Below are 12,130 nucleotides of genomic sequence, written 5' to 3' on the forward strand. Positions count from 1 at the left end.
AACTTCTAGATGAACCTATCATGTACTGCCCGGAGCACAGCTGTGTACATCATTCTGGTGAAGTCTGTATTTGCCTTTGCTGGTTGGCACCTCATGGTCAATAAGTACAGTAGACCACCTAAGCTTAATGAAGTTGTAAAATAATAATTACCACCAAGTTGTTTTTTGTCTATCTTATCAAATTATAGAGGAAGAAGTCTTTGTTCAAACATCTATTTTAATCAGAGGTTTCATATAGTTGCCATAAATAATGTTAGAGATCATCTTTTGTTTATCTAAACATGTCAGTGAGTTGAATGGTATGGAACTCTCAAGCCATTGAAAAAGACTAAATAAGCCATGGTTTGTAATCTGTATAAAACCACATCCTGTCATTTGTTTTTGTAAACCTTATAGAAAAGCAGATACTTTAAACTTTCAGCTTTAATCTATGCCTTATTTTAGCAGGACAAGGAACTTAAATCAGAACAAAATTAAATTAGAATTATTAAATTGTATGGGCTAAGGTGTGGATCAACTACTGTGTATCAGCTGTTGTTTAATTTTTATTTTCATTTGCTTCAAGACATGTCTTTTTTTTTTTTTTCAAATTAAAATCTTAAATTTCTGGTCTCAGTTTTTGTTATTTCCCCAGGAGCTCAGTTAGGGACTGTCATCTCAATGCCCGTTTCAGGCCTGCTGTGTGACAGTGACTTTGGTGGCGGATGGCCTTCAGCTTTTTATGTTTTTGGTAAGTCATGAATTTTGTAAAACTTAAGAAACTTTTTTTACTTATGAAGGAATCATTGAGTTAGTTAAAAACAACTTACTACAACTCAATATAGTAGTAGGCTTTTTGGCCATATCAGAAGGTCAAGGTTGGCAGAAACCTTTTTTCAGTGAACATAACCAGGAAAAAAAAGAGGCTGAGAAAGCGATGGGAAGACAACATTGAAGAATGGACAAACCTGTTCTTTTAAGAGATTCTATTCAAGGAAAGACAGAGAGGAATGGAAAAAGATGGTGGACAGATCATGTGTGTTACCCCAACGGTTCAACATACTAAAAGACAAGTCAACGTGGGTGAAATCAAAGTGAATTTGATGTTGATTTACACAGTGAGAATAGTGATGACATAATAACCACTTCAGGTCTTGGGTTTGGCTCTGCAGGTTAAGCATTTCTTGTTACTTTTCTGTTGCTCAACTGTCTTCACTGTTACAACTACCCAGCATTGTTGTATAGAATAGATTATTACATTCTGAACATCAAGGGATGACGATTTGCAGTCTTCGAACCTGGTACTATCGAAAGAATTGTCCTGAGCACACACCATTTTTACAGGCAGCCACACAATGCTACAATGCAGTTAGACATAAAAGTTTTTCCAACAGCGACAGTCACCTTCCGAGCTCTTTTGTTTTACTGAACTTTTGAACAGCAATGACCACGTATTAGAACTAGTACATTCACACTGCAGAACAAAGTCTTTGGGCAGAGCTCATTATGTCTGTTTAACAACACTGTGTTTCAACTTTGCTGTGAACTGTATGCACTTAGTGTGTAATGAAGCAGCATGCAGAGCAGCGTTAAAGTAATATATTTAAAAAAAAAACAATACAATATTACAGTGTTTGAAAAAATAAAAGTTTGAGATAAAATTTATTATATGGGCAAGTAAAACATTTTTTTAATTCTAAAATATTTTAGCCAAATTCAAGTTTTAGTGAGCAGATTATAATATCTACATTTCATAATTCAGGATCTTTAGGCTGTGTTTGGTTTGTGGCCTGGATGTTTCTTGTTCACAACACCCCTGCTGAACATCCTCGGATATCTACGTCAGAAAGGGAATACATTGAAAGCTCAGTGGGGAAGAGAGAAGTAAGCGGAAAAACAAACTAAACTTGTTTATGTACTTCATATTTTCTTGTTTTTTTATTTCTGTTCATGTATTAATATGTAGCTGTTCAAATTCTTTCAAACAAAAGAATAAAACAAATTGGTTATGGAATTTTTAAATGCTTGACTAGCGTGACATGGCATACACAAAAATGGTCTAAAAATCTTCATGATGATAGTTTTGTTTCATGTTTTGTTTTTATTTTTTAATTATTGACAACATTTCATCTTCTCTTTTTGTCTGTAATGTAAGATACCTGAACAATAATTATGTTTGAAGAACATTCTCCCACTTTAACATTTTTATAAATTGAGTTTTGTCTGCACTTTTGTTCCTATGTATTAACCATTCCTGATATAGTTTAACTCTCAAAATGTTAGATTATTATTTGACCTATTGGCAACATGAAACATGGCCTCCTTCAGTCACAAAACAACTATGGATTCTCTCAGACATGACAGTATTAGCTGTGGTCAGAATGGTGGTGGGATGTGTGGCAGAGAGGTTAGGTACGCTTGAACTTGGCTTGGCTACCTATCAGGAGGGCTTGAGGTTTGACATCTGGCTCGAGCAGAGTTGTGTTTACTGAGCGTTTTAAGGCAGCGCAGAAACACCTTCTCCCAGATACCCCTTCCCCCCACTGGTCCACAAATGAGATTGGACCATAGTACTCTGAGCATGCTATAAGCATGAAAGTTATACTTGATAAAAGCTATTTAAAATAAAGTCTTGTCCAAACAGCAGTTTCCCCCCTTTCCACACAGCTAATGTATCCAAAGGAACAGCAAGTGCCAATGCAGTTTGAGATGAGCTGCTTCACAGGCTCTGCCAGGGTGTAGTACTGTGTGCCTTAGGATCACTGGCTCCTCATTTTCCCTCAAGATTGACTCCAGTTTGAATTCAAGAATTTCCCTTCTCCTAACTACACCAAATGGAATCTCAGTAACTCTAACAGTTGCAGAAGTGTTGTCATTGAGAAAGTTTCATCATTTTCATATCATTCTTTTACCAGGGTAAAATCCAAGACTCCCTAGTTCTGATTCAAACTCAAAGCAATGTTTAACAGCCATGGCTTTACCATTCCAACCTCATTTTACAATGTTCTGTAATAAACAATGTGTGCTCTTAAATATTTAATTTATTTATGTACATTTTTACCTCGGATTGAAGGCAGAAAATATTTTAGGTTAGGCAAATCTTTATTCTGAAATTCTTGTGCTTCATCATGCAGCATATTAAGACACCATGGCTACAGATACTGACTTGTCCAGCTCTCTGGGGGATAAGCCTGGCCCACTTCACCAACAACTGGTGCTACTACACACTCTTGACATGTCTTCCTGCTTACATGTCCAACATTCTCAGGTTCAACTTGAAAGAGGTGAAAGTCCAAAAATTTTAGTTTTGTTAATTTAAGCCTTTTTTTTTTGGCCAATTTTAGAATTTTATGGTGATAGCTTTCAAAACAGTATAGAAGCTAGCAAAGCAGGGTAATGTTGTTTTTTTTTAAGTAGTCCTGTGAGACTAGATTTTTATCGATATAAAGTATATATATCTCATTTTAAAATCAGTTGGTTTTCATTTTTATTTCAAGTATAAAAACCAAAGCTGTTTATATATATATATATATATATAATGTTTATTATACATAATATAGGCTTATGGTGCTGTAATGGCATAACAGACATTACAAGAGTTAAAATGACAAACTAATCTAAAAAAAATTTTGAAGATATAGGTCTTAATGTTCTTCTTAAATGTAGTGAAGCCTGTTGTTTGTCTTAGATCATTGAGGAGAGAGTTCCTATTCTTTTATCCCTACACTAAAAAAACCCCTGCAAACGTGATACAATAGAAGTACTGAGTTCATGGAGCGCAGATCTCTCTGAGGGGCATATGTATTGATCCACTCACTATATTTAGTTGTAGATGCACTGATGACAAAGTGTGACCACTTATTGTCGATTCTTACATTCACTGGAAGCCAGTAAAGAGTACGCAAAGAAAGCAGTAACTGAATCATGTCTTGCAGAATTTTCTTAAAACACTTCTGTTGGTTAAAAGTAATTTGACATTTGAACAATTAGGTCTTTAATTACAGTTATTTATTTTATAAAAGTCTTTCTCTGTTATCTATATACATTAGGTGTCACTTTTAAAATATGTGTGATATCTTTAATATCAAATATTTGAATTTCCTTGGTAGAATGGTTTGCTCTCAGCCATGCCGTATGCTGTCTGCTTCTTGACCCAGAACACATCAGGAGTGCTAGCTGACTTCCTTAGAGGGCGTGGCTACCTTTCAACTGGAAATGCTCGTAAACTGTTTACATCAATTGGTGAGCCTAAATAAAATCAGCATTATGTTTTTATCTTTGCTTATGAAATTATTTCATTTATTAGTTTTATGTTAGCAAACATTTATTGAAGCTGTTGTCATAATGTTGAATAACCCACGGAAAATTCTAAACTTAAACAGTTAAGCCAAATCAGTCATAGTTTCAGAGAGATAAACATTTGCTTTCATTTGCCTATAAATTATATTGAGAATATCTTTTCTTATAAATAAGTAATATGTCTTTATCTTTCAGAGTATTTGATTAGGTTATGTTTTTGTATTTGAAATTATGGCTAAGTCCTTTATGTATTATTGCTACTTTATTTTTTAGTCTTCTGTCCTGAAGTGATTTTACTAATTGTGTTACTTGTCATTTAAAACTAAGTTTCAAATTTCTTGTACACATTTAGATGATTAAGAAAATTTGTATGAGATCAATAATTTTGGGAAATGTTTTTAAAACACTTAAATGAATAGAAATCAAATTTCTTGTACACATTTAGATGATTAAGAAAATTTTTATGAGATCAATAATTTTGGGAAATGTTTTTAAAACACTTAAATGAATAGAAATCAAATTTCTTGTACACATTTAGATGATTAAGAAAATTTGTATGAGATCAATAATTTTGGGAAATGTTTTTAAAACACTTAAATGAATAGAAATCAAATTTCTTGTACACATTTAGATGATTAAGAAAATTTTTATGAGATCAATAATTTTGGGAAATGTTTTTAAAACACTTAAATGAATAGAAATCAAATTTCTTGTACACATTTAGATGATTAAGAAAATTTGTATGAGATCAATAATTTTGGGAAATGTTTTTAAAACACTTAAATGAATAGAAATCAAATTTCTTGTACAAATTTAGATGATTAAGAAAATTTGTATGAGATCAATAATTTTGGGAAATGTTTTTAAAACACTTAAATGAATAGAAATCAAATTTCTTGTACACATTTAGATGATTAAGAAAATTTGTATGAGATCAATAATTTTGGGAAATGTTTTTAAAACACTTAAATGAATAGAAATCAAATTTCTTGTACACATTTAGATGATTAAGAAAATTTGTATGAGATCAATAATTTTGGGAAATGTTTTTAAAACACTTAAATGAATAGAAATCAAATTTCTTGTACACATTTAGATGATTAAGAAAATTTGTATGAGATCAATAATTTTGGGAAATGTTTTTAAAACACTTAAATGAATAGAAATCAAATTTCTTGTACAAATTTAGATGATTAAGAAAATTTGTATGAGATCAATAATTTTGGGAAATGTTTTTAAAACACTTAAATGAATAGAAATCAAATTTCTTGTACACATTTAGATGATTAAGAAAATTTGTATGAGATCAATAATTTTGGGAAATGTTTTTAAAACACTTAAATGAATAGAAATCAAATTTCTTGTACACATTTAGATGATTAAGAAAATTTGTATGAGATCAATAATTTTGGGAAATGTTTTTAAAACACTTAAATGAATAGAAATCAAATTTCTTGTACACATTTAGATGATTAAGAAAATTTGTATGAGATCAATAATTTTGGGAAATGTTTTTAAAACACTTAAATGAATAGAAATCAAATTTCTTGTACACATTTAGATGATTAAGAAAATTTGTATGAGATCAATAATTTTGGGAAATGTTTTTAAAACACTTAAATGAATAGAAATCAAATTTCTTGTACACATTTAGATGATTAAGAAAATTTTTATGAGATCAATAATTTTGGGAAATGTTTTTAAAACACTTAAATGAATAGAAATCAAATTTCTTGTACACATTTAGATGATTAAGAAAATTTGTATGAGATCAATAATTTTGGGAAATGTTTTTAAAACACTTAAATGAATAGAAATCAAATTTCTTGTACACATTTAGATGATTAAGAAAATTTGTATGAGATCAATAATTTTGGGAAATGTTTTTAAAACACTTAAATGAATAGAAATCAAATTTCTTGTACAAATTTAGATGATTAAGAAAATTTTTATGAGATCAATAATTTTGGGAAATGTTTTTAAAACACTTAAATGAATAGAAATCAAATTTCTTGTACACATTTAGATGATTAAGAAAATTTGTATGAGATCAATAATTTTGGGAAATGTTTTTAAAACACTTAAATGAATAGAAATCAAATTTCTTGTACACATTTAGATGATTAAGAAAATTTTTATGAGATCAATAATTTTGGGAAATGTTTTTAAAACACTTAAATGAATAGAAATCAAATTTCTTGTACACATTTAGGTGATTAAGAAAATTTGTATGAGATCAATAATTTTGGGAAATGTTTTTAAAACACTTAAATGAATAGAAATCAAATTTCTTGTACACATTTAGATGATTAAGAAAATGTGTATGAGATCAATAATTTTGGGAAATGTTTTTAAAACACTTAAATGAATAGAAATCAAATTTCTTGTACACATTTAGATGATTAAGAAAATTTTTATGAGATCAATAATTTTGGGAAATGTTTTTAAAACACTTAAATGAATAGAAATCAAATTTCTTGTACACATTTAGATGATTAAGAAAATTTTTATGAGATCAATAATTTTGGGAAATGTTTTTAAAACACTTAAATGAATAGAAATCAAATTTCTTGTACACATTTAGATGATTAAGAAAATTTTTATGAGATCAATAATTTTGGGAAATGTTTTTAAAACACTTAAATGAATAGAAATCAAATTTCTTGTACAAATTTAGATGATTAAGAAAATTTTTATGAGATCAATAATTTTGGGAAATGTTTTTAAAACACTTAAATGAATAGAAATCAAATTTCTTGTACAAATTTAGATGATTAAGAAAATTTGTATGAGATCAATAATTTTGGGAAATGTTTTAAAAACACTTAAATGAACTTGATTGTCTCAGTTTACCAGTAGTGCATCACCTTTCGACTAGCACTTAGCTTTTTTTTTTGGCGTTGAAGACATCTAGTAATACAAATAGTTTTTAAAGAATTTATTTTTTTATTCAGTAAAAATGTAGAGGTTTGCTTCTATTTACCAAGGTTTGCTCTCCCCTGCTATATTTCTGATTGTTGTGAATTACGTTGGTTGTGATCATGTCCTGGCTGTTTTATTCTTGACTCTGTCAGTTGGCCTTCAAGGATGCATTATGGGTGGATACAACATAAACCACCTTGACATAGCTCCTAAATTTGCAGGTAAGAACTCTATAGGATGACAAACTTTTATAGTTGTAATTTTTAAATCAAACATGTTATTGTTTCTTGAGTATTTTGTTTTGGTATTGAATTTACATCAGCATCACTCTACCTTCTGTATGGATGGCTCTAGATTGTTGTCTCTGTGGTCTTTGGTTCAAACCCTGCCTGCTTTATTCCTCCACCATCCTGCAGGAGGTTTGGGCTAGGGTGTACAAATCTTTGATTCTGAAGGAACATTCAAAACATCAAACAAATAATACTGCACTGCTTGCACATAAATGTTATATTTATAATATATATGTGTATATCCTTTCTTTACATTTTCAGGTGTTCTTATGGGTATAACTAACTCATTAGGCACAATACCTGGGTTCATGGGTCCAGCTGTTGTTGGTTATTTGACTAATAATAATGTAAGTGTCAAATAATTTTTAGTTTCTCAGAAAATACTCTTAGAGAGAAATCAGAGGTTTCCAATTAGTTAAGTCAACTTAGTTTAAGACATTACATCAAAGTGAAGGTCTTAGACTTTATCTTTTAATTTCTGCTTTTAGATTTGAAGCTACTCATATCTAATAGTACCTAATATAACTCACAGTCATTGCATTGCCCTGTTTCTTATTTATTAAACATTTTCCTTAAAAAAAAAGATGATAATTATGTCATGTGTATATCCATATGTTAATCTAACCTTACTTGTTAATTAAAGACTTTCTAAACTCTTAAGCCACTAAATTGTAAAATAAAAAACTAAATATTTACAGGAAAATTAAGCCTTCTTTTCTTTCTGGAGATTTCTAACTCACATTCAATCTTCATGGGATCCTTATCATGTATCAATATTTTCATACAATTTTTATATTGCGCCTATCCCAAGTACCAGTTCAAATTCTGGTTAATTTAGATATTAGAATTAGATTATTATTATTATGAATTAGATATTTAACTTGATCCAAGTTGTAATTCCTGAATGTCTAAAGACAGCATGGTAACATTCAGATAATGGCATAGGAGCAAAGACACACACTGTACAAATATGTTAATAATATTAATTTACCAGTATAAATAAATCCACAAAAAGATACATGTTCCTAATGTATTGAAAATTATTGATATGATAAATATTTTTTTTTGTCCTTAGCAAACTCGTGGGCAGTGGCAAATTGTCTTCTATATAACAGCTGGCATGTGTTTCGTCGGAGCTATAGGTTATGACCTTTTGGCGAAAGGTGAGGAGATGCCCTGGTCTCGGCTACCTCACAAGGAGCAAGAGATCATTGTACCAGAGAGAACAAGGACGCCAGTGACCAGGTCAGGCCGGCCAGTGAGCATAGGGTCTGTTAATGTCAATTCATCTGACACTGACCTTCTTGTTCCACCCCCAGAAAACAATCAATGATTGCACAACTGTTGTGTAAATAAGTTTCAGTACACAATAGTTGATTACACAACTGTTGTATAAATAAGTATTGTTTCTGGTTTATAACAAACTTTAGTTGTGTGGACTAGATTCCAGTCATTTAGGATTATTTAAGAGCAAGCTCATTCATGTTTGCAAATCTTTGAACAGCTGACAGGTGATAGATTCTTATCAAAACATTTCTGTTGAACAGGACCTGGTTGGATTAGATGTGCTTCATCATAAAATTTTGGCTTATGAAAACTTTGATACTTGGCTCAATTATGCTTCATTGTAAAACATATGCGTTGTGTTATTGATGACTTGTACAGCACAAATGCTCTTCATTCCACAACTTTTGCTTGAAGTGTTGAGGTATTTGGATCATACAATGTTTATTATTACTTCAAGAACACTCATGAAATGGCAGTTTGAAATTGGTGCAAAGAACCACAAAACTTATTGAGATCACTTATATTCAACTTGATCTATGTCTCATTTTATAATAATCAGAACTAAACTTTTGGTTTATCTACTAATAATTAGATTTCATCGATGCAATTTTTTTGTTATTGTTATATGTCACCGTGGAAACCAAATATACTTTTATCATTCTAAACTCAGCATGTCTCAACCAGGACGTGAAGCCTGTTCATTAAGAAAGAATTAGAAGGTTTCATTCTGATCTAGGAATTTCTATGACTTACAATGTGTATATTTTTATCTGGTTGAAAGTTTCTATAAACACATGTTACATATTTTTCAGTGTCTTTCAAAGTATTATTTAATACTAGATATTTCAAGGTCGGAAGAATATCGTATATTTTTTTCTCTCGTTTTTAGTTTTAATATTACATTTTTGAGGTATTTTAAAATATCTCATTTACAAGTTGTAAGATTGTGATAATGTTTTGTTTTTTTGTGTAAAGTATATTCTTGTGTAAAAACTCAAATTTACATTTATATGTTTTTTTCTTGTGACACATTATTTATGACTTTGTTATTTTGAAATATTAGAAATGAATAGAGATTTTTCAGTAAACAGATGCAGCTGTTTTGAGTTTGTTAGCTACAGTCAGTCATACAATGCTTATAATGCATCTTTCGATGAAGTGACAGTCTGGGTATTAATGTATTTGAATCTAAGGATGCAATAAAAAACTTTGACCTGCCATTAGGGTGGCTTTAGGACAAGTTCAAAGTTCAATGGCAGAGTCCACAGACAACTTAGGGGGAGGTATTTCTCCTTATGCTTGTCACTAATAAGTTTAATAAGTTGACAGAGAATAAAGGAGACATCAGTGTTTAGTTGCTTGTTTAATTTACAGCAAACTTTGAAGTCTTGCAATGAAATGTTCAGTTTTAACATTAATGAAAAAGGGACAGCTTTGAAACTTATATGTTCTTGTAATGAAAGCAGGTTTATTTGATAACATGATGGCAGCTCTTTTTTAAGTCAACTTTATCATAATTTGGGAGTTTCTTTGCCCACTTGTGGTCCATTGAAGTTTTTTTATAATCTAAACATCTGCTAGAGTTAAATTTATATAATATGAACAAGTACTTTTTTAAATCAGTAACCTTTCCTCTATATATATAATTCTCCTCTTCCCTCAAGAGTTTGGATGAGAAGAAGTAAAGGAAAGATCATTCTCTTATTTCTGCGGAGTAAAAAAAAAAGGGGGGGGGATAACAAATAGTATTCACAAGACACAATAAAGCAGGGCTGGACTTAACCGTTGTGACCGAGAAGTCATGGAAAGATCACTCTTTTTTATTTCTACCCCACGTAGTTTTAGCCACGAAAAAAAGAGGGCGTGGGAGGAAAACAAATAATCTAAATAGCAGGGCCGGACTCAACTGTTGTGGGGCCCTATGCGAAACGGATTTCGTGGGGCCAACTTTTGGGTAGGGATAGGGATAATAAGGGAAATTTAAGAGTTTGTATTAGAAAATAAATTCATCTTTGCATTTTATTCATTCTTTACTACGTACAGAACTACTTTACGAGCCTTGCGTGTAGTGAAGTCATATAGTATATCATAAGAATTCTATTTCCTACATAGATCACGCTCAATAGCAGAATTACCAAATGTTTCAATCTATCTACGAAAATTGTTGACCTCAAGTAATTCTTCATTAGTTTGATGCCTAAGAAGCTTCTTTCACTAGATTCCACAATTACGGGTATTGCATAATGCGTTTTTTTTTAATCTCACGTAAGATAGGCGTTTTCCATATTGAATGACACCCCAATATAACAATTTTTGTCTATATATTTCAGGAGACTGGTATGATTTTTCTACTAAAGATTTTAATAATTTCTGGATATTTCCAAGACTATTTCGCATATTTTGCAATTTCAGGAGAATTCCAGGAGCTCCTGTTAAATCAACAGGAGGCCTCGGGAAATCTGTTATAAGTTGTAAAATAATTTAATTTAATAATTTACACCTAGAAGAAATCATGTAACTTCAAAATTATCCCTGAGGACAGTATCAGTCTCAAAGGGCAAAGTTTCTTTAAATGTATTTATTTTTGTCTTGAGTGTACAACAGCCTCCTGAAACCAACAGTGCTAATATTTAGCACAAAATATTTGGATCAGTCAATACCCTGCTTGTTATTAGATTATAAAATTTCTTTCTTTTATTGTATTGTTATTTGTAACATTGGATGTTTGGTTTGCTTTATCAATGACTTTGTTACTTGACATATTTGTTACTACTTAACATGCTAACAAAACAATAAATTTGAAATTAATTTAAAAGCTAAAAAAAAAACAATTTATTTAGGATTAAACATTTTTGTGTCGAATGGTGCACCAATAGTGCTTTAATCTGATTTAAATTTAATATAAAGTTAATGAATTAGTTCAACAATATTTTTGGACATTTTGGGGGAGATTAAAGAAAAAAAACAACAGTAGGTCGTTATGCTGGCCACAATATGGTTGAAAACAGAAAGAAATTTAAAAAATATTTAGGAATGCAGAAATAACTAGAGGTGTAACTGTTCATGCAGTTAAAAGGGAGGGGAGGAACTTGTTGTTAGTAGAGTCATTGTTACCATACAATCTTTCTTCTATTACTGATGTGATCCAGCCAGTATGATCTAACAGTTGATACACATATCTGGTGTGGTTGTCTTATGGTGTGTGTTTTTTTTTTATTATTGCTCTTCCCACCATTAACATCATTGTGAACATAGCTTTCTCTTTAACAAATGTTAGACTGTATTAATCTTAAACAATGCTGTAATTAAAAATATGGCACAAAAAAAAACATTTGAAGAAGAATGACACATGA

At 30.7% G+C, this 12,130-nt stretch overlaps 1 protein-coding gene across 6 annotated transcripts in view; it reads left to right on the forward strand.

Moving 5' to 3' along the window:
• LOC106070883 (sialin-like) overlaps positions 1-12,130 on the forward strand; it is a 40,099-nt gene extending 27,969 nt beyond the window's left edge. For all 6 annotated transcript variants that reach the window (XM_056015174.1, XM_056015175.1, XM_013230864.2 and 3 more), the window contains 7 exons: positions 635-730; positions 1,742-1,863; positions 3,114-3,263; positions 4,089-4,221; positions 7,266-7,421; positions 7,752-7,837; positions 8,566-12,130. In XM_056015174.1, the coding sequence (XP_055871149.1) occupies positions 635-730; positions 1,742-1,863; positions 3,114-3,263; positions 4,089-4,221; positions 7,266-7,421; positions 7,752-7,837; positions 8,566-8,823 (1,001 nt within the window). In that variant the 3' untranslated portion in view covers positions 8,824-12,130. The remainder of the gene's footprint in view (positions 1-634; positions 731-1,741; positions 1,864-3,113; positions 3,264-4,088; positions 4,222-7,265; positions 7,422-7,751; positions 7,838-8,565) is intronic.

This window comes from Biomphalaria glabrata, chromosome 17, assembly GCF_947242115.1.
Source record: "Biomphalaria glabrata chromosome 17, xgBioGlab47.1, whole genome shotgun sequence".
Lineage (NCBI taxonomy): Eukaryota > Metazoa > Mollusca > Gastropoda > Planorbidae > Biomphalaria > Biomphalaria glabrata.